Source organism: Populus euphratica, unplaced genomic scaffold (genome assembly GCF_000495115.2).
Source record: "Populus euphratica unplaced genomic scaffold, PopEup_1.0 scaffold58.1, whole genome shotgun sequence".
NCBI lineage: Eukaryota > Viridiplantae > Streptophyta > Magnoliopsida > Malpighiales > Salicaceae > Populus > Populus euphratica.
In genome coordinates, this window is record NW_011499864.1 from 1,516,045 (window position 1) to 1,535,178 (window position 19,134).

Here is a 19,134-nt window from a genome sequence, read left to right on the forward strand (position 1 = left end):
GAGACAGAGACAAAGACCCAGTTGGAAATATTGCTGTTGCCGAACCTCTTCCTTGGCCATTTTTGTCAAAACATGGCTACTGTCCAAACCCACTGGGACCTCCCTTCACTCCCACAACTTGTGGGTCATCATCATCTCTTTCTTTTCATTTTTACTCTCTGCCTTTTCCTTTGCTTTGACAACAATTACTAACATGCTCTTTTGAAGTTAAATTAGCTAGAGTTAATGCTGATTTTCTGTACCTAATTGGCTAAGAAAAGGAGCTTTGTTACTTTCTTGCGTGATAAAGAGAGAAGAAAAGGCGGGAACAAAAGGAGTGTCATCTGTGTACAATTTAGATTCTCCCTTTTTCTTTTAACTCTCTCTTTCTGTCTTCACTCTTCTTTGATGTTTAAGAGTCTTTCTGTCCCCTTTTTAACTTAATTTTTTTTCTTATATTAATGGATCTGTAAGTAAACTCTCACCATCATGCAATTTCCCTTCCTTTTTTTAATTTTTTTTTACTTGTTCCGAGACAAAATTAACAGAAACAATAAAAACAAAAGGGAGTATTTTCTATTTTAAAAACACAGTAATTTACTTTAATTCTGGAGATATATTTATATTATGTTTTTGTTTTCATTATTCTAACCAAACATATTTTTGTATATATTTATTTTATTTTTAACACTAATCAAACACAACTTAATATATTGTTTAATTCGATAAACTTTGAAGATTTATTTTTTTTAGATTTTTTATTTTTTTTAATTAGGCAAGTGTCATTAAAAAAAATAGAACTTCAAGGTTAATAATAAATCATATTTTATTAAAAATTAAATTAATTGTAAAAGTATAATTCCTAAACACAAGATTCTATAAATTGAATATATGACAAAATATAGTCTATCCAAAAATATACTCTATATGTTTCAAGCTTCTCAGCCAAATGAATTTATTTTACTAATTGAAATCTATTTAGTATAAATTTGATATTGTGATAGTTTTTATAATGATAATTTTAAAAAATATATTTTCAGCTAAAATTATTGTGAAATAAATAAAAAATAGATTTTCACGAGTAAAAAATAGATTACTTTAGTTTTTACAAAACAAGATTTGAAATACAATTATGCATAAGGTCCACTGCAAAAAAAATAAAAAAGTAGGTAATACAAGTATATCTATTTTTTATTATATTTATATTGTTTTATCTGATGTTTTATTTTCTAAAACAATATCCAAACGTTACCTAAGATATCACGAGCTTAAATCATTCCTTTTTCTTTGTAATATAACCTTTATAATATAAATAATTACGATTTTCCACCCCTATGTTTACTTATTTCACATATTCACCCTCAAATTGTTGGGATTTGTCATGCTTAATTTGGCTAATTGGAATCAATATATATTATCCTTAAATAAGGGATCAAAAGTTGTGTCAATATCGCGTCCGTGAATGGATTTGATTTAGACTCGTTTTAGGTGCACCGATATTATTTTAATTTTTTTATATAAGGAATTTCACATTTTCAATTTTTTCTCCTCACGGCTCATATTAATATAATCAATTTACAATGATCACATCGGTTGCCTAGAAGGTGTGGTGATTATACAATCTCTTCGTTTAGGGTCTCGAGAATGGCCTGCGTGGAATATATATATATATATATATTTGCCTCAGAGACAAATTATATTTTTATCTTGTAGATTCATCATTGGTTCATTGGTGTTTAACTTTTATTTTTATGGTTTGAGGTTTTCTAATATTTCTATAATTATTTCCAAATAAAACTCAATTTGGATGATAATTTATTTTTATGGTATTTCTATGATATATTTTTCACATGTATTGGAATTTAAGAAGATAAAATGAAAGAAAAATATGGGAAAAAAAAAGAATAGGTAGGCTTCCTGCCTATTTAATATATTAAAATACAATTTATCTTGTATTAAAGAAATAAATTATTTTTATTTGATTTGAAGATCTGTATTACTGAAACACTAAATCAACTTAAATTAATTATTTTATTTAAAATAATAATATTTTATTTTTAAAATAAAAAACACTTTAGAGTTAACTTGACATAATCTCACCTAAATTTAATTATATCATTGAGATTAAAAATTAATTCATTCACCATCCAATCAATATCCAAAATAATAGACAATAAGACTTTAGTCGGTATTTATGTTATCGGATCACGGGGGTCACCCAGCATGTCGATGCAAATAATTTAATAACTATGTATATACATTATCAGTCATGAATGATTTTTTAATTTGCAAGCCCTGTTATAAGTATCATATAATAAATAATGTATAAAAATCATAAATTCAGCATTGATCAATCCTCAATAACAAGAAAGAGCACCTACTAATCCCTAATTTAGTATTGCTTTTAAGGCATGTTTGGAAAGCGATGTAAAATATGTTTTTTTTTTAATTCTAAATTTTTTTAAAAAAATTATTTTTTTATATTTTATATTGTTTTAATATAATAATATCAAAAATAATATCAAAAATAATTTTTATTTTGAACCATTACCACAATTTCAAAACATCTTTTAAAATAAAATTGAAAAAATTTTAAAAAATAATTTGTTTTTATATATATATATATTTAAATAGTTTTAATGTATTAATATCAAAAATTATTTTAATATATTTTTAAATAAAAAATATTTTTAAAAAATAACCATTATAATAATCCCGAACATCTCTAAATAACCCATCTGTAGCATAAGTAAACAAAAGTAAATCCAATCGATACATGCAACCACTCTACAAATATTACTAATAAATTGTGTGGTATCTTTTCATTATCCAATATCTGGCCATCAAGATCTTGGTCCCTAGTCATTCAAGGAACGTAGACCAAAAAACGGAGCCCCAAGCCTAAAACAACAAGAACCTTCCACTAAAGCTAGCAACGAAAAGAAAATTCTTGCTGGCATTTGATTCGATTTGACCAGGAAGGTGCAAGTTACTGGTAACCTACCTGTATTTATTGCAGAATTTTTTTTTTTAATTAATATGGGTGTCCGGGTTAGCTTGCACGCATTACCAGGAACGAAACCAGGGGAGGACAAGCAGGGGCCCGGGCCTCTGCAAAACATTTTAATTTTTTCTATTTTATAATATTTTTTAATTTAAATAAATAAGTTTTAATATTTCCTAACATCTCTAAATAAACCATTTGTAGCATCAGTAAACAAAAGTAAATCCAATCGATACATGCAACCACTCTACAAATATTACTAATAAATTGTGTGGTATCTTTTCATTATCCAATATCTGGCCATCAAGATCCTGGTCCCTAGTCATTCAAGGAACGTAGACCAAAAAACGGAGCCCCAAGCCTAAAACAACAAGAACCTTCCACTAAAGCTAGCAACGAAAAGAAAATTCTTGCTGGCATTTGATTCGATTTGACCAGGAAGGTGCAAGTTACTGGTAACCTACCTGTATTTATTGCAGAATTTTTTTTTTTAATTAATATGGGTGTCCGGGTTAGCTTGCACGCATTACCAGGAACGAAACCAGGGGAGGACAAGCAGGGGCCCGGGCCTCTGCAAAACATTTTAATTTTTTCTATTTTATAATATTTTTTAATTTAAATAAATAAGTTTTTTAATAATATATATTATTATATTAATTTTGGTCTCCCCTGTAAAATGTGCCTGCCTCCGCCCTTGCGCACCACGATTAATCCCACGGGCCCTGAAGTTAACGACCATGTAAGTCTCCAGTGGCCATCATATGAGCAACCAAAGATTCGAACCTGAAACCACAGAAAAAATAAACCCTTTAGTCCCAAGTCTTTACTACTTGGCCACCACCTGTTAACTTCATAATCTTCTTCACACGAGTGAAGATGCAAGCGATTGCAGAATCTTCTTCACACGAGTGAAGATGCAAGCTACTGGGATAGGGTGAGGAGTAGCTTTTAGTCGGTTGAGTTGTTGCCATCTTGGCATTGAATGGCGACCATGATCTTAAATGCTGATGAGATTTTGCAACAGAAAGCAATGAAAATGAAAAATCCATTCCATGTCTGCTCAAGGCTCTATTAAGGGTACTGATTAACTCGTTTTTTATAATTAGTGATTGATTAATACTTGAAGAAAGTTACTGTCAGCTATAAAAATGGATATATTTTGAGGCAAACTGATGCTACTGCTGCTGGGTATGGTTCAAATGGACTGACTCTGCATCTCGTCTCTTTTGCTCTTGAAAAAAGCAAGCAGGAAAGGCGAAAAAGGGTGAAAGGACACTCGAATCTATGATTATAAGACCCAACTAACCAGCCGGGTCAATCCATAAAAAAGAGAAAGAACACTTGAATCTATAATTATAAGACCCGGTTAACTAGTGGGTCAATCCAAGTTTTATAACTATATGCTTTGGAATTTAGGGACACACTTTGAGCACATGTAAATTCACATAGTTTAAATTTTACTATGAGGCTGATTTGATCTGATGTTGTAAGAATTTATGTCATATACTCTGGTAGCAGTTCTGTCAAGTCTGATTGCAGTATCATGCAGCTATCGCAAGTGTTTTCGTGGAGTTAACAAGAGAATCAGTAGTTGAGATGTTTATTCATTCTTTTTCATAAGAAAAGTAATACAATTAGCGATTTCCATTCAACTTTTTAAGGTTGGATTTGCTTAGAACATAAAAAAATAGATAAAAATAAAAATAAAAATTCAGCTGCATTATAGTTATAAAAATTGATTCAGAATGACCCGGTTTAAGATATGAGTCATGGGTTGAAAAACTAGTTTCGGTCAACTTAATTTATAATTATTTTTTTAAAATAAAAATCTAAAATGATATTATTTTAAGTTTTTAAAAAGTAATTTACACCGATTTGGTTAAGGTTAAGTTTTAAATTAATATTTTTTAATATTTTTATATTATGTTAATATAATGATGTTAAAAATAATTTTTAAAAAAATTAAAAATTATTTTACTAATTTTAAAATTAAAAATACTTTAAAAAATAACTATGATCCAACAAAAATTATCACTTTCAAAATACCCATGGTTTTGAAAATACCAAGAACACCCTAGCTTAGCCAAGGAATTGCCGACCACCTGCAGATCTTACAGAAAGCCTGAAAATCAGGTTGTAGGCACAAAGCATGATGAACGTGTAAATTTGATGTTGGAAATGTGCAATAATTATTAACCATGCCCATCCTATTTAATTAGCATAATTTAACCGGAAAGGACTCCTGGTTTTTATAAAGAAAACAACATTACTGTTCTCTCTTTTGCTAGGGTTTTGCGTATCAATTGAATCTGCTAAGCTGCATAAACCCATAGCTTGCCTCTTGGATTATAAAAAAGTTTATGGTATTCACGGAGTAATTATTTTCTATACCCATTATAAAAAAAGAGATAAAAAATAATAATAGAAATAATTAAATCCGAGATTTATAAAAAATAATAAAAATGTTTTTATTTATAAAAAAAAGTTGAGCACTGTAGAATTTTTAGCCGTATTATTATTTGTTATTATTAATTTAAATAAGTTACTATTATTTGTGTCAATTAAACCTCATCTTATATGATTCCATTCAAATAAACTTTATGTTCAAATATTTGATAATTAAATAGTCTTTATTTTTTTGTATTTGCTCTAAGATATAATTAGTCTCTATTTTTTTGTATTTGCTCTAAGATATAATTGAGTTTCAAACCGTGTTGAAATTAAAATAATATATTTTTTAATTTATAAAAACCAACTTTTTTTATTTTACATGTAAAAACTGATCTTATAATAGTTTTAACCCTATATATATTTTTTAAAATTATAATAAAAAATATTTTTTTAACCTATTTATTTTAAAAAGCTATGCAACGTCAAACACACTTAATCTTTTGACTTTGGGGACTATCTAACCTATTGTTAGTCTAAAGTTACTCGTTGCTCTTTGTATGATTGAAATTATAAATTATTATATTCCTGAGGTTGTGTACTAGAGGTTCATTTATTGTTCAAGCCTATTTTAAGTTATTGAAATGGATGTGGGGATATATTTAAAAGATTTCTAGCATGGAATTTTGGTATATTCTTAAAATGATATAAAATGTAGTTTAAATCGTTAATTGTGAACCAAATCTTTTTAAAAAACAATTTAGCTCTTGCTAAAAATCTCTTACCTTGATATGCCTTTAAAATACTTAACCGAAGACCACTTCGTTATATTTTTTAAAACTATTTTTTTATTTGTAAATATTTGTAAATATTTTTTTATATTTTCAAATAGAACATCCTCATAAAAAACACCAAAAAAATAAAAATTAACACCCTTTGAAACACTCACACATCAAGATCAATAGCCTACCTCTACATTTCATAGCTTTTGAGAAAGCAAGTAATGGAATTGCCGAAAGAAATAAAGGATACTTGAAATTATAGTTGCCAGACCCGAACTAAGAGTTAGTCTAGCTTAAAGCTAGGGTAGACGGTGGAGAGGTTTCTTTTGTTTTTCTGACAAAAAAAAGCTAAAAAAAACTTTATTTTAATTAAAAAAATTGAGTTTTTTCATTGTTCACATCCGATCAAGATTCCAAAATGATAAATCATCAAAATTCACCCATTAAACCAATCTCAAATCAATAAATTATTGGACTAACCTATCAAACCAGACCGACTTCTACAAGAAGGCTCGAAGCTAGGAAAAAGAAGGCAATGCAAGTGCGGCTACTTTTGATCATTTTATATGATTACCCACCCACCCATTAGTGGGTCATTTCGGGCTATTATAAGTGGGTCTGCTGGGGCCCCATCCCATATAATTGCATTCATAGGATATCATTTGATATGATATCTCCCCCCACTACCTCCACCATTCACCCGCAGATAGGAACAAAAGCCTTTTTCGAGCTCCAAGTCAAAGTGCTCGAGCCAAGCCATATGAAGCGTGCATGGTCAATTGGTCATCCAGACATAAGCATGCATATGAGGGCAGAAAAGAGTCCCCCAAAAAGTTTGGGATCGCTTGTCATATATTCCATGCATTTTAATGCTTAATTCGAAGACAAGAGATCCCATGAAGTCATTGCATTCAAAGATTTAAGCTCCAAGCAAAGACAAGAGATCCCACAAAGTCATTGCATTCAAAGATCTCTAAGTTTGAAGCAAAGACAAGAAATCCCATGAAAATAATATTTAAGAGTGCCATAGTTATTGTTTTTCGGAGTATTTTTTATTTGAAAATATATTAAAATAATTTGAAAATACTAAAAAATTTAATTTGAAACAAAAATAAATAAAATAAAAATTATTTTTTAAAAAATACATTTTTTAAATACAAAATCAAAGAAGCCCGGAAACTTATTATATAATACAGCTGCAAGTCATTACCGACCAAGGTATTTGACTAATGTGTTCCATGTTCCCTAGTAACACCAATAATATATATAGCTAGAAGAAAAGATATCCTTGTTTTACTTACATAGTCATATCCCCTCTCCCTTTTTTTTGGGTATGATTCATAATCATATCCTTAATTCACGCTAATTGCATCACGATTGGGTTTTAAAAATGTTTATCAGTTTCTTATTTAGCACAAATAACATTGATTTAGACCATCCAACCTTATAGTTGAATTATATACATGAAAATCATTAAATTAATACACGTGCGTGCATACATATATACACATACATACTTGCTAAACGCATTTTCTTCAACAAACAAACGAGGTTTTATATGATCTTGTTTACAGTGAGTTTTTTTTCCCCTGAGATAATTTTTGAACAACTTCTATTTAACATAATTATAAGACCCATCCCAATTCCAAACTCGAGTTACTAGCTAGGCATATCAACTTGCTAGTTAACGTAAGTTTATTGGATTTTTTAATAAAATAAAATTATTTTTGACAAATTAAAAAAACTAATATTACATGTTTTAGAAAAAAAATAAAAAAAAATCCTTGATCAATTCTTACTTAAGTTTTGACTAATTATCAGGTCAATCGAGTTTAACTAGATAAATTTTTGAAATAATTCAAAAGCAAACTTATTCTAGTCCAAGTTTCTAATTAATGGATCATAACTTGTTAAATGAGATTGAGTTTAATAATTATATTATTTCATATAACTGCTGCAAGTTCATGATAAAGATAGGCTCTATTTGTTTTATGAAAAGTAATTTTTAAAAAATTACTTTTCAATTAAAGAAAATTTTGATTTAATTTTAAAAAAAGTATTTTTTTTTTATTTTAAGTGGAAAACATTTTTTAAAAGTTGAAAAAAAAATTAAAAATATCTTGTTATTTATTGATTATATCAATTTTGTGTCAATTTTTTTATTGCAATATATTTTACTTTTAATCTTCTTCTTTTTTCAATTTTATCTTTTGATACTTGATTTAATTTGATTTTTATATGAATTTTTGTTCTTTTTTTTCTTCTTATCCTTTTCTTAATTGTAATTTTTTATCTATAATACTCGGTCTTTATTTTTTTATTGCTATTTATTTTACCTTAATCAATTTATAAAAATGAATTTTTTTCATTTTCATCTTTAAATTTTTTATTTATCAGGTTTAATCTCCATTCTTTTTATTATTGACTATTTCATTTGAAATAACTTATGAAACCATATTATTTTTTTCAATTTAATTCTTCTTCATCTTTTTTATATATCAGATTCAGTTTTTATTCTTTCAATAAATTTAAAGAAAAAAATATTAACAAGTTATTTTTTAATTTATTTTTTATAATATAATCAAATACTAAAATATATTTTTTAAGTAATTTCAACTCACTCTGTCAAACATAAAAGGCGATTCACTTTCATAAATTCACTTAATTATTTATATTTTTTTTTTGAGAAAACACTTTACAGCAACCAAACAGGCCTCGGAATAATTGAGACATCGCGTGAGCAGCGTGGTTCATCTGGCGCATGACTTGGACAAGGTCGAGGTGCGTGGGGACGGTAAAGGAGGAGAAATGAGTTGAAGTGCCATCTTCATCGGCCCATAGCACGCGACATGGTCTCATGATTTCACGCTTTAGTAAAAGGGCATCCTATGTCTTTCTCCATTTCCCTCACATGTCATGTATCGATCATGTCTTTTATTCATCACACGGCACTCCCACTCCCATGTCGTCCGTCTCATTAACAAAAGCTTGTCGTCGTTCACAAGCAACTAACCAAGTTCCTCACCAAAATGGTTGTTTGGAAGCGCTTGTCAATTGTAAAAACTATGTCTTCGTGTCTGAAAGTACAATAATTTTTATTCTTAATATTTTTTAAAAGTGTTTTTAATATTAAATCAATATCTTTTTTAGTGTTTTCAAATAAAAAAATATAAATAAACATCAATTTTTAAAAACTCAAAAAGTTTCAACAATTTCATAATAATAAGTTTAGATAGTATTTATTGACTTAATGATGAATTACTGTATTAATTAATTAAATATTTTGTAAAGAAGGATTTCTTCCCTGGTATTTCAAGAACCCGTAGTATTTTTAAGCCTATAATATTATAATTGAAGAACCCAAGAGATATAATTCTTGAGAAGTTATTCCCAAACCACCATGAATTTGCCTGCAACGTTATTTTTAGATACGGTAAATTATTGCAGCATCCCATGCAATTCTTAAAACAATAAACCAGGGAAGGATTTCATCTCTGGATGGTGAGATTTTCCCATTGAAATTGTCTTTCCCAGCAACAATTCTTCTATCCAAAAATTATCCTATTAAATACAACAACAAACAATACGAAAATACATCCTGAAAATCATTAAGAAATAAGATTTAGGTGCATTTGGTAATGTTATTCAAATATCTTTTTAAAATGCTTTTTAAACTATTTTTCACTTATTTTTTTATAATTTTAATGTATTAATATAAAAAAATGTTATTTTAAATCGGTTACCAAGTCACCAATCTCCTATCATTATCACCGAAACAAGGTGAAAAACCTGTACAGATGACAGGCTATGCCTGATTAAACACAAATGGATGTCAAGTGTAAAGTGACTAAGTCGTTTGTCGGTGGTTCATCGGACATAGAACTTTTTAGCAAGGCTTGCATACCGCGAAACAAAGGGGGAGGGAAGTTGGAACTAGCGATTCAGATCAGGGGCACGAGTCCCTCCTCCCTTGCCTGGATGCTCCTCAACAAATGATTGAGTTTTGGGGCTCTCTGTATCAATCTTATAATGGAGACCATGTACACGCCAACCCGGCCCGAGTTGGTTTGGGCCAGGTAGAGTTATTTTCATGGCTGCAAGACCCGCTCTAGAATCCATCGAGTCAACGGGTTAGCCTGAGTTTTTGTTTTTCAACTCTAATTGATTCAGATATCAGATTGATTCTATCCCAAGTTAACTTGTCGGTCCGATCCAAGTTTACAACCATGCAACAGTGCATTTGACTCCACCTCATCTCAGACTTGATCCAGCTTAAATGGGCTGGATAGGTATGGTCAGTGCTGGGCCTCAGAAATGCTTGGTACATTACATGGAACGACACCTGGCAACCAGAAAATAAAATAGGGGACAGGAGAAGAGAATCATAGCTTGAAGTCCCAACGATGGACTGGTCCTCGTGGCTTCTACGCAGTGTTTCAAGAAGTAGTGATAATAGCCAAAACAGCCAAAACCCAAATCAACAGATACCAAAACCAGGAGGTGGAGGAGGAGAAGAGGAACAACTAGGAGTCACGCAGCAATTGATCGATCATGTAAAGTCCTTCACAATCGACACTTTCAAGAATTTCCCACTCCAAGGTAAAAAACATGTCTTGTTAATGCTACTACTTCTAGTTCCATGTTGGGTTTTCTTTTGCTTATGTTTTCTTGTTGTCTTTGTATTTTGGTGCTAGAAGATGAGGCAACTCCTTCTTCTTCAACGACAACATCGTCCACTGTTCGAAGGGATCTCTCTGAATGGCAGGAGCGACATGCTACTGTTATTCTTTCCAAAGCCAAGGTTTGCTTTTCTCCTTTCTTTTTTACGAGACAAGTTTCTTGCTTGTGATTGTTGGGATCTGGGAAAGTGAAACATCGTTTGCTTCTGCCTCCTTGGGACTTGAAAGGGTGCTTCATTCGATTAAGAAACCATTGATTCTAAACCCTTTTCATTGTGGTAGATATAACTAAAAAAATGGACATTGTGTATTAAACTATAGAACAAGAAGGATATAACTGCAAGAAGACTACTTTTGATGTGGAGGGACCAGATTTTAGAATGAATGAGGGGGGTATGCTTGATCTGTAAAGTGAATGGGTGAGGGGTTAGAACTGAAAACCACATTTGCATTTGGGGGGGCTATCATGATTGTTTTAGAAATTACCTTTAAATTAGAATGCAAGATTTTAAAGAATGATGATGGATGCTTGAAGTGGTTTTTCTTTTTTCCTGTAACTTTTCTTTTCAAGTGCTTTAGATAGGTTTTTTCATCTTATTTTCTAGGAGCTTTCACATCTGAGATTTGTGCTATGCCCTCGTCACTTGAAGGAGAGGCAATTTTGGATGATATATTTTATGCTCGTCAAGAGTCATGTGGCTGAGTAAGTCTTGCAACTTTTCAGTAGTTTCATGCAAAATCTGAGGTTTACTGCTGCGTGAATTGAAAGAAATGATGCTTTAATTATTTCCTTTGAGTGGACAATTCTTGTTGAACCATAAGAGAGAGAAAAGAAGCATTTGGATGCTGATATCATCTTGTTCCTCTACAAAGTAACAGGTTTTAAGTAAACTCAGAACAACTTGCCTTAAATGTTCTCTTGTTCATGTACTGTTTGTTGAAAAGCTAAAGCTTAAAGCTCATGCATGTGTTGGTTTCTGTTTTCACTGCATTCCATAAAACATGAGCTGACTGATGTTTATTCTTTTTTAGGCAAATTATCTCTCTAGCAAACTGAAAAACATTGCTTGAAGATAGATAGATAGATAGACTGGCAGAAAATGTTACTTTGAGGCACCATGCTCAGTCTATGATAAAAGAAATAACAGAGTAAATTCCCACTTGAAATCTGAAAAATAAATGTAAACTTTTTTAATTTATTGTAGATTCTCGAGGTCATATAGACATAGACATGCTAAACTCTGAAATTATTGGTTGTTTATTCGCTCATTATGCAGAAATGTGAATGGCCTGCTTATTGCACAATTATACGCGGACATGTGAACAGCGTGTGGTGAAATAAATGTCATATATATAGGCTTTGGTTTCTCTGCTTTAGTGTAATTTAGTATGTTGACCCGAGTGAAATTGTTTTATCTTGTGCTTGAATATTTAAGAAAATCTTTAGTGGAGATGGAAGATTTTCAGGTCTACTTACCTAAACAACAGGGTGAAAATAAAAGCACAACAATATTAGCAGTAAGTTAAGGATAGGTCACTACTATGTTTTTTTATTAAAAAAAAATTATTAGAAAGAAGAACGTGCATAATTACTCAAATTAATGAAGCTTTTGAATCAGGCTTATATGTTATTAATTTGCAATAGTACAACACAACATACTTCTGTTGTAGATTATCAGAATTCAGAGAAGAATTAAAAGATAGAAATTATAAATTGCAGTGCTTAAATTTTTCCATGAATTAATAGTTTTATCTGCACATGAGTGGCATTTGGGATAGAGGTTTAACTGAGTGGGTTGATACAGAAGGTCAGAGTAGGCTATAATACATACATACATATATAGATTTATGTTATGGCCTCTAAGCTAGTAGTTGTTCCATTTCCATCCTTTTGTTTTCCTAACAAGATATTTAGATCTTTATATTTCACCAACACATTTACCATTGTTGCAATCAAAGAATTAACATGATTAACAAACGTTTGTGATTACAAATATGGCTTCCATTGCCACCCCACCCCCCAACACACACACACACACTCACAAAATTTGACTTCTGGTATAATGTTATCAGACACGAGCTGCATGCCATACGACTGGCTAAGCTTAAAATGATGGCAACAGAGAATGAAGAATCTTCAGATACAATTGGATTTGAAGTTGAAATGGCGGAAACAAGGCAATCAGCGAATTTAGCTCCTCCAACTTCATGAGATCACCATCTACTTACTCTTTGAGGTGGAAGAACAAATGAAGCAGGTACTTATCTAATTTAGTTAGACAGTAGTCGATGCTTTTTTCTTCTGAAATATTGTTGAAGTTGCTTGTTGCTGAGGATGATGTTTGAGTTGGTATTGTTTTGGTTGTCAAACTGGTATTCAATAGTGGTTTTCCCATTTATTTAAAGCAATTGATAGTTAATGGAAGGGATCTAGTGAAGATTATCTGATGTTGAGAGAAGCATTAGAATTTTATCCTTTTTCTTATTTTATTTTTTTTCAAAACCATAACAATTGATAATGAGTGGAGGGGATCTAGTGAAAGATTATCCGATGTTGAAGGAAGCATTACAAAACATACAATTTGTAAGGTTGTGTTTGGTTAGGTTCCCACGATAGAAGGGATAGAGACAAAATAATGTCTCTTGGAACAAATTCTCATCCCGTCTTGGAAAGTCCAATCGCTATGAAAAAAATAACACCTTGTCAAGTGGGGAGGCGGAGAATCTGGCAGTTTACAATTGGCTTTTATAAAACGGGAATCAATTGTTAATCAAGCCTTTACTGTATGATTTTTACTACTCCTTTAATCCTATTATTTATACTTACTGCTTGATGTTATTATTGTAATTTTATTATCACAAGTTTTGATCAATTTTTCACTTCAACCCTAATTTTTGCGGTTTTTCTGGTTCCTAACTTTATTTACATCACAGTTCATCCTTTGAATGCAGAGACAGAGACAGGAACCAATGTAAGAGAGAACAAGTGCTGGCAAGCCATATTTTGGTCATGATACCTGCAAATCTTGGCTTCAATATTCTCATCTTGACGAGGGAAATTTGTTCATGGTGATATCAAAGCTATGAAATGGTGGGAAAAAGAAGATTAGGATCTCAAAATTTATACGATTTTTCGAATTTGATTTGGTTGTCTACGTGCATTTTGTTTTTAAGGTTCCAAGTGAGTTTTTTGAGCTTGTTTTGATAATTTTAAGGTGTTTTGGAGAACAGATAATGGCGAAATTATGTTTAAAGGTTGAGAAGTGGTGGCTTCTTATTTTCTGGTCTCTTTCTTTCTTTTAATCATATATTTGTTTCGATGTATTTTAAAAAAAATAAAATCCCGGAGACGGTGGTTTTAATTTTATTTTTATTGGAATTTATATGAGAATTATGAAAACTAATCATTATTTTTTGGCACAGCCTTGCGAGAAAGTGAAATTTAACATATCAACGAGTATACACTCATTGTTTATGATAATTATATGTGAAAACACCAAATCTTTATAGGAATATTTGATTCGATAAAAATATCTAATTTTTTAAGAGAAAATCTCAGTATTTTGTCCTAATTTTTTTTTTTTAAAAAAAGAAACTTTCATGTGCTATGTTTTTTTCTTAAAAGAACTATATTCATAGCCAAACTAATCTCATGGTATTGGCAAAATAATCTCAATCTAAATTGCTACATCTTAATTGCAATAATCTTGTTATATATATATATATATATATATATATATATGTAAGAAGTAAAAATCCACAGCAATCAGGACTTGTAGTTCATCTTGAATTGGCATTTGGCATCATTACTACCATCTTTATCCTGAGTAAAAGCATCTTAATAATGTCAAAAAGGGCCAATCTTGGGAGGCATTTCTTCTTGTCGAAGCAAGAGCATCTTCTTGCAGGCCACAACCTCCGGTCTGGTCTTTTTTTCAACAGGTAGTTGTATAAAAATAAATGTGAAGAGCAAATGCTTGAAGAAAGTGTGAGGACATCATCAAATCTATGTTGAACATGCAGCAGCCGGTGAGGTAACCTTTGCAGAATCCGTACATGGTCCCATGTCGACATGGCTCGACTCCACCAGGGGCTCTGCATTTATGTGCATGCAATAAATGCCCACTTGACAGCCTGAATAAGTTTCCCGCCACAGGTTTCCGGGGATGATGGTGGCTGTGATTTTATAATATTTTTAAAATACAAAAACAAATAATACAGGTCAAAATAATTCAGGCAGGAAAAGGGGAAAACCCCACTGTCAAGAGGAACCTGAAGTTAGAAGTAAGATTCTACAGAACAATCCAAGAGGGCATGAACCCTACCTCATCAACATCACTGTTGATTTTAAACCCAAATGTCCAAACACAATGGGACCAGGTAACTACTATCACTATCATCACCTCTAAGCTGATGGAATAAAATAGAAATTCTTGAATATATATATATATATATATATAAAATGAAAGGGAGATGACTGGGGATGATCTTGCGGCCCCTAATGTGGAAAACATGGTTTTCAAGCCGAATGATGCTAGCTCTAAGAGATAATAAAGGTCTATTTCATTTCCAGTTTTTTTTAATGAGAAATTGAAAAATGGGATTGTTTATTGAAAATAAAAATAAATTTTTCACAGAAAAGTAAAAAATACATTGAAATTATAACTACTTGAAAAAAAAATCAAAACCATAATTTATACAAGTAATATTCTCATTGTAAGATATTGATTTTATTTTATCCAAACTAACAATTATTATAAAAAATATTGATTTTAATTTTTTACATACTTGTATTTAAAAGAAAAATATATATTGTTCATGTCTTTAAAAAAAAAAATGGTGAAAAACTTGTAAAAAACACAACAAAAAACTCTAAAATGTATTTCTGTACAAATTTTTACGAGGAAATATTAATATCCATGTTCGGCCAATGAATCATTCAGTATTTGCACAACTTAACCAACCAGTCCAAATAACTTTGACCAGCAGCACCACCACCACCACCACCACGAGCACATCTCGTATGCGGCCAAGGCAAGTAGGGTACAAACAATCTTATCTTTAGATTTAGAAAGACGACACATCCCCATCAGAACCTAAATTGAAGTGCAGGGCACAAGACACCAAACAGTAGAAAAGACAAGCATGGAAAAAGTGGAGTCCATTTATTCCCTAAGAAATTCATAGTTCATCCCCATGTATAGACACAAGTGAAATTTGAAGAGGATGTAGACGAGAAGGATGATCTAGCAACTAAACACTACCTCCTAAAAGTTACAATGGCTAAGAGACTAATCCCTAAACTACCTATCCTCCTCTCAAATGAGTCCCAAGCCTTTTCCAGGATTCCAATCTGATGTTAATCTGTAACTCACCAGCTCTGTTGTGTTACAGATCTTTGAGTTGAACATCTTCCATGGCTTCCATTCACTTAGCATGAGCTTGCAAGGGAGATAGATGATGAGATTATATAAAGCAACAAGATGCAAGTCACTTCTTTCAGAATCCTTTGCGTGAAAATGACAAACAAGATGGAGGAACAGAAGCACAGATGATACCGCTCAAGGGATTACTCGGACCCATTCGTAGCGCCCAGATAGCGGCAGATCATTCACAATATCAAAGTTGTACCTGCAAAATTCAATGATACAGTTGCCTCAGCTAATTGAAGTTACAGTCTAGATGAAACAATCTGCACTTCCAACTTTTTTTCTTTTTTCTTTTCTTGTTCACGTCAAACATGCATAACTGTGAGCATACTCTTGAATAGAAGAGTTAAAGCCAGCATACTTCTCAATAAATAGTCTCTGCTGTTGCTGTTCTACACCAGCAAAAAACTCGTCCATTTCACATGTTGTCGGGATATTTCTCTGCATGCTCAAAAGTCTCTGGCTACCAGCAGTTGAGCTTCTCTGTCTTGTGGTTGAACCCGGGGTTGCTATGGTTTCTGAGTCCCTTATCAAGCTACATGGTGTGCTTTCCCTGGTGCACCTGCTTAAATAAAAACCAAGGCATTAGAATTGTTCCATTCAGAGGGGTGATTTTCATCACTCAAGCTACTTATCCAAGTCCCAGAAATAGTTCCACAAAATTCCTTCTAAACAATAGTCAAAACATTTTTATGACAGCAAACTGAAGTGTACTAAACTCAAGTGTAGTGCCACAAACCCTATTATTGGTCGCGTAAAAAATTATACAAAAATAGCAGCAATACAGGAAAACTTTGAAACTTGTTGTCACCTACTGATAGCCCTAACTAAGAGTACACCGCATAAATGCATCGGCTCGTAACTAGGCCCCACAAATAGGATACATCACCATCCCCTTGCATGCTAACACAAATGAGGAAGAGGAGTTATTGTTACCAATATTGCAAAAAATAAATTTATTATCATTATGGTTTCAGATGCCAAAATTTCTGAAAGCTATTTGGCAAGGCAGCTAAAAGAACAAAGAATAAAATAGAGATCAAAATGAAATTCAAATACAAAAGACAGTAAATTGTGATTGCTTCAAGAACCATGCAGTGGAAAACCAGATCTCTACTAAGTCACGTTGTCATGGATCTGTACGCTTGATGGCCCCAAAAAATGGCAATCGTCCAAGAAAGGTAGAGATTGGTGAATTTGATATAGCTCACTAGGCTATTAATTAAAAGATCATTCACAGATACTGATATTTAAGGGAAATTGAGATGATAAACCATAAATATCCCTCTTCATCTTTTAATGGAAAACATGGAAATCAATGGAAACCAATTTCCCGTAGACAAAGAAAGGCAACTTCCAGCAATAATAACACCGGTGATGGGTACCCATCTTGCAGAAAGGAAACCCGTTTTACATCAAAAAGAAGACCTCCCTCACAAGTCGCAAACACCACTTTTCTTTTTGTGAAAACAATATCACACACTAGCAATAAGGTTAATGCATCACATGAAGGTGAAAACACACGGAAACAAATTAAAACAGCAAACCCCCACTAAAGAAATAATTTACATTTACATTTCCACTTCAAAACAATAAGTAGACACCCATATCAGAAAATACACTAACAACCAATGTTTCAGAGTTCACTACCGTTTATTATTGCATGTTGCAGCCGCAATCAAGTTCCTTGTGAAAGGAAAGTGAAGTAGACTGGTCCATTACATATTGAAATGAATTCAGAAAGGGGACTGGGGAAAAAAATGAAAGCTTTCAAAATAGAAAATCCTTCCACGGAGTTAGGCATGCATGTTTGCCATACAGAAGTGTCAGTTTTGAATAAAAACAAGGAAAAAGAACGTTTAAAAGACCTTTCTTATGCAAGCTAAAGAAATAGTGGTGCTAGTAAAAGAGTCTTTTGGCACTTGAAATTTTTTTAGCACTTCATAACTCCCCCCTTTGAGCAAAATACTAAACAAAAACACTGAAAAACAGAGGGGGAGGGGGGGAGCTAAGGACTCAATTTGAGGATGAAAAGGAAAAATCACAAATGAACCTAAAAATTTAGTTCAAAAAATCTTTTTAGAGGGAAACCAAGAAGGGATGCAAGAAAATATCAAAATACCCATCAAGATTTCTCTTCTTCTTCTTTTTCATTTTTTAGCAAAGAAACATAGCTATACACAAGAAGCGTAAACCTAGAGGATGAACCAAGTGGTCCTAAATTTTTACAAGAACAAACACACACTAACATGTCAGGCAGATTTTTGTTTCTTTGAAAACCAAAGAGAGAGCACCATTTAACAGAGATACACTGAAACAACATACCAAGCAAGAGAACAGCATTGATAGGAGTACCTTTCGAAATCGAAACAGTTGTCTCCAGAAGAAGCCTCTTTTAAACTTCCAGAACCCTCTGTCTCACATTTGAAACCCAACTTCCCAGTGCCCTTTTCATCGGAATCACCAGTAGCGCTGGAAGAATTCACTCTCAGCCTAGAAGCCCCTTTACAGCTGAAACTATCCTTCTCCTTGGTGGGGTTCCTTTTGGTTTCGGCATTGAAGAGTGGCGCTGGTTTTTCAAGGCGGCGGCTCCTCAGCTGGAGGTAACAGGTGGAAGTAGCATCTGGGTTAGAAGAAACAGGAGACTGGAGTAGCTGTAAAGCATGGGTTTTGGCTCTTGTACGGACACCAGAGGTTAGTTCCATGACAGCAACAACATCGCTTGTGATTTTGGATTTCTTCATGTACTTGCCCATTGTTCTGAGTTTGAATTAGATGCGACTCTGTTTCCTTAACAAAGTTTAGAGGACATGGGACAGACTGTCCTGTGTTGTGCTGTGCTGTGCTGAGCTGAGAGACAGCAAGCAGGAGCG

At 32.2% G+C, this 19,134-nt stretch overlaps 2 protein-coding genes across 5 annotated transcripts; one reads left to right on the top strand and one right to left on the bottom strand.

Annotated features, from left to right (window-relative positions):
* The first annotated feature begins 10,298 nt into the window (after positions 1 to 10,298).
* Positions 10,299 to 14,138, top strand: LOC105125781 (BSD domain-containing protein). 4 transcript variants are annotated; one of them, XM_011026381.1, is made up of 5 exons: positions 10,299 to 10,752; positions 10,848 to 10,954; positions 11,438 to 11,535; positions 12,906 to 13,090; positions 13,767 to 14,138. In XM_011026381.1, exons 1-4 carry the CDS (start codon positions 10,557 to 10,559, stop codon positions 13,042 to 13,044), a joined length of 540 nt encoding a protein of 179 aa, XP_011024683.1. In that variant the 5' UTR covers positions 10,299 to 10,556; the 3' UTR covers positions 13,045 to 13,090; positions 13,767 to 14,138. The 4 variants fall into 4 exon arrangements, with proteins under 4 accessions (XP_011024683.1, XP_011024684.1, XP_011024682.1 ...); XM_011026382.1 differs by having other exon boundaries at positions 13,785 to 14,138; XM_011026380.1 differs by having other exon boundaries at positions 13,791 to 14,138.
* Positions 14,139 to 15,978: 1,840 nt separating this feature from the next.
* On the bottom strand, positions 15,979 to 19,128 carry ICK3 (Cyclin-dependent kinase inhibitor family protein). Its single transcript, XM_011026384.1, has 3 exons — positions 18,617 to 19,128; positions 16,623 to 16,823; positions 15,979 to 16,463 (listed from the first exon to the last, which is right to left on the bottom strand). The coding sequence occupies exons 1-3, from the start codon at positions 19,015 to 19,017 to the stop codon at positions 16,394 to 16,396; spliced, it is 672 nt and encodes a 223-aa protein (XP_011024686.1). The 5' UTR covers positions 19,018 to 19,128; the 3' UTR covers positions 15,979 to 16,393.
* Between the last annotated feature and the right edge of the window lie 6 nt (positions 19,129 to 19,134).

Excerpts from the sequence above, each read along its gene's own strand:
- LOC105125781 (XM_011026381.1), top strand. The coding sequence starts at position 10,557 with ATGGACTGGTCCTCGTGGCTTCTACGCAGTGTTTCAAGAAGTAGTGAT. Across the intron at positions 10,753-10,847 it reads CAAGAATTTCCCACTCCAAG|AAGATGAGGCAACTCCTTCT; the intron begins GTAAAAAACATG and ends TTTTGGTGCTAG. Across the intron at positions 11,536-12,905 it reads GTCAAGAGTCATGTGGCTGA|ACACGAGCTGCATGCCATAC; the intron begins GTAAGTCTTGCA and ends TAATGTTATCAG.
- ICK3 (XM_011026384.1), bottom strand. The coding sequence starts at position 19,017 with ATGGGCAAGTACATGAAGAAATCCAAAATCACAAGCGATGTTGTTGCT. Across the intron at positions 16,824-18,616 it reads AACTGTTTCGATTTCGAAAG|GTGCACCAGGGAAAGCACAC; the intron begins GTACTCCTATCA and ends TTATTTAAGCAG. Across the intron at positions 16,464-16,622 it reads CAGAGACTATTTATTGAGAA|GTACAACTTTGATATTGTGA; the intron begins GTATGCTGGCTT and ends TGAATTTTGCAG.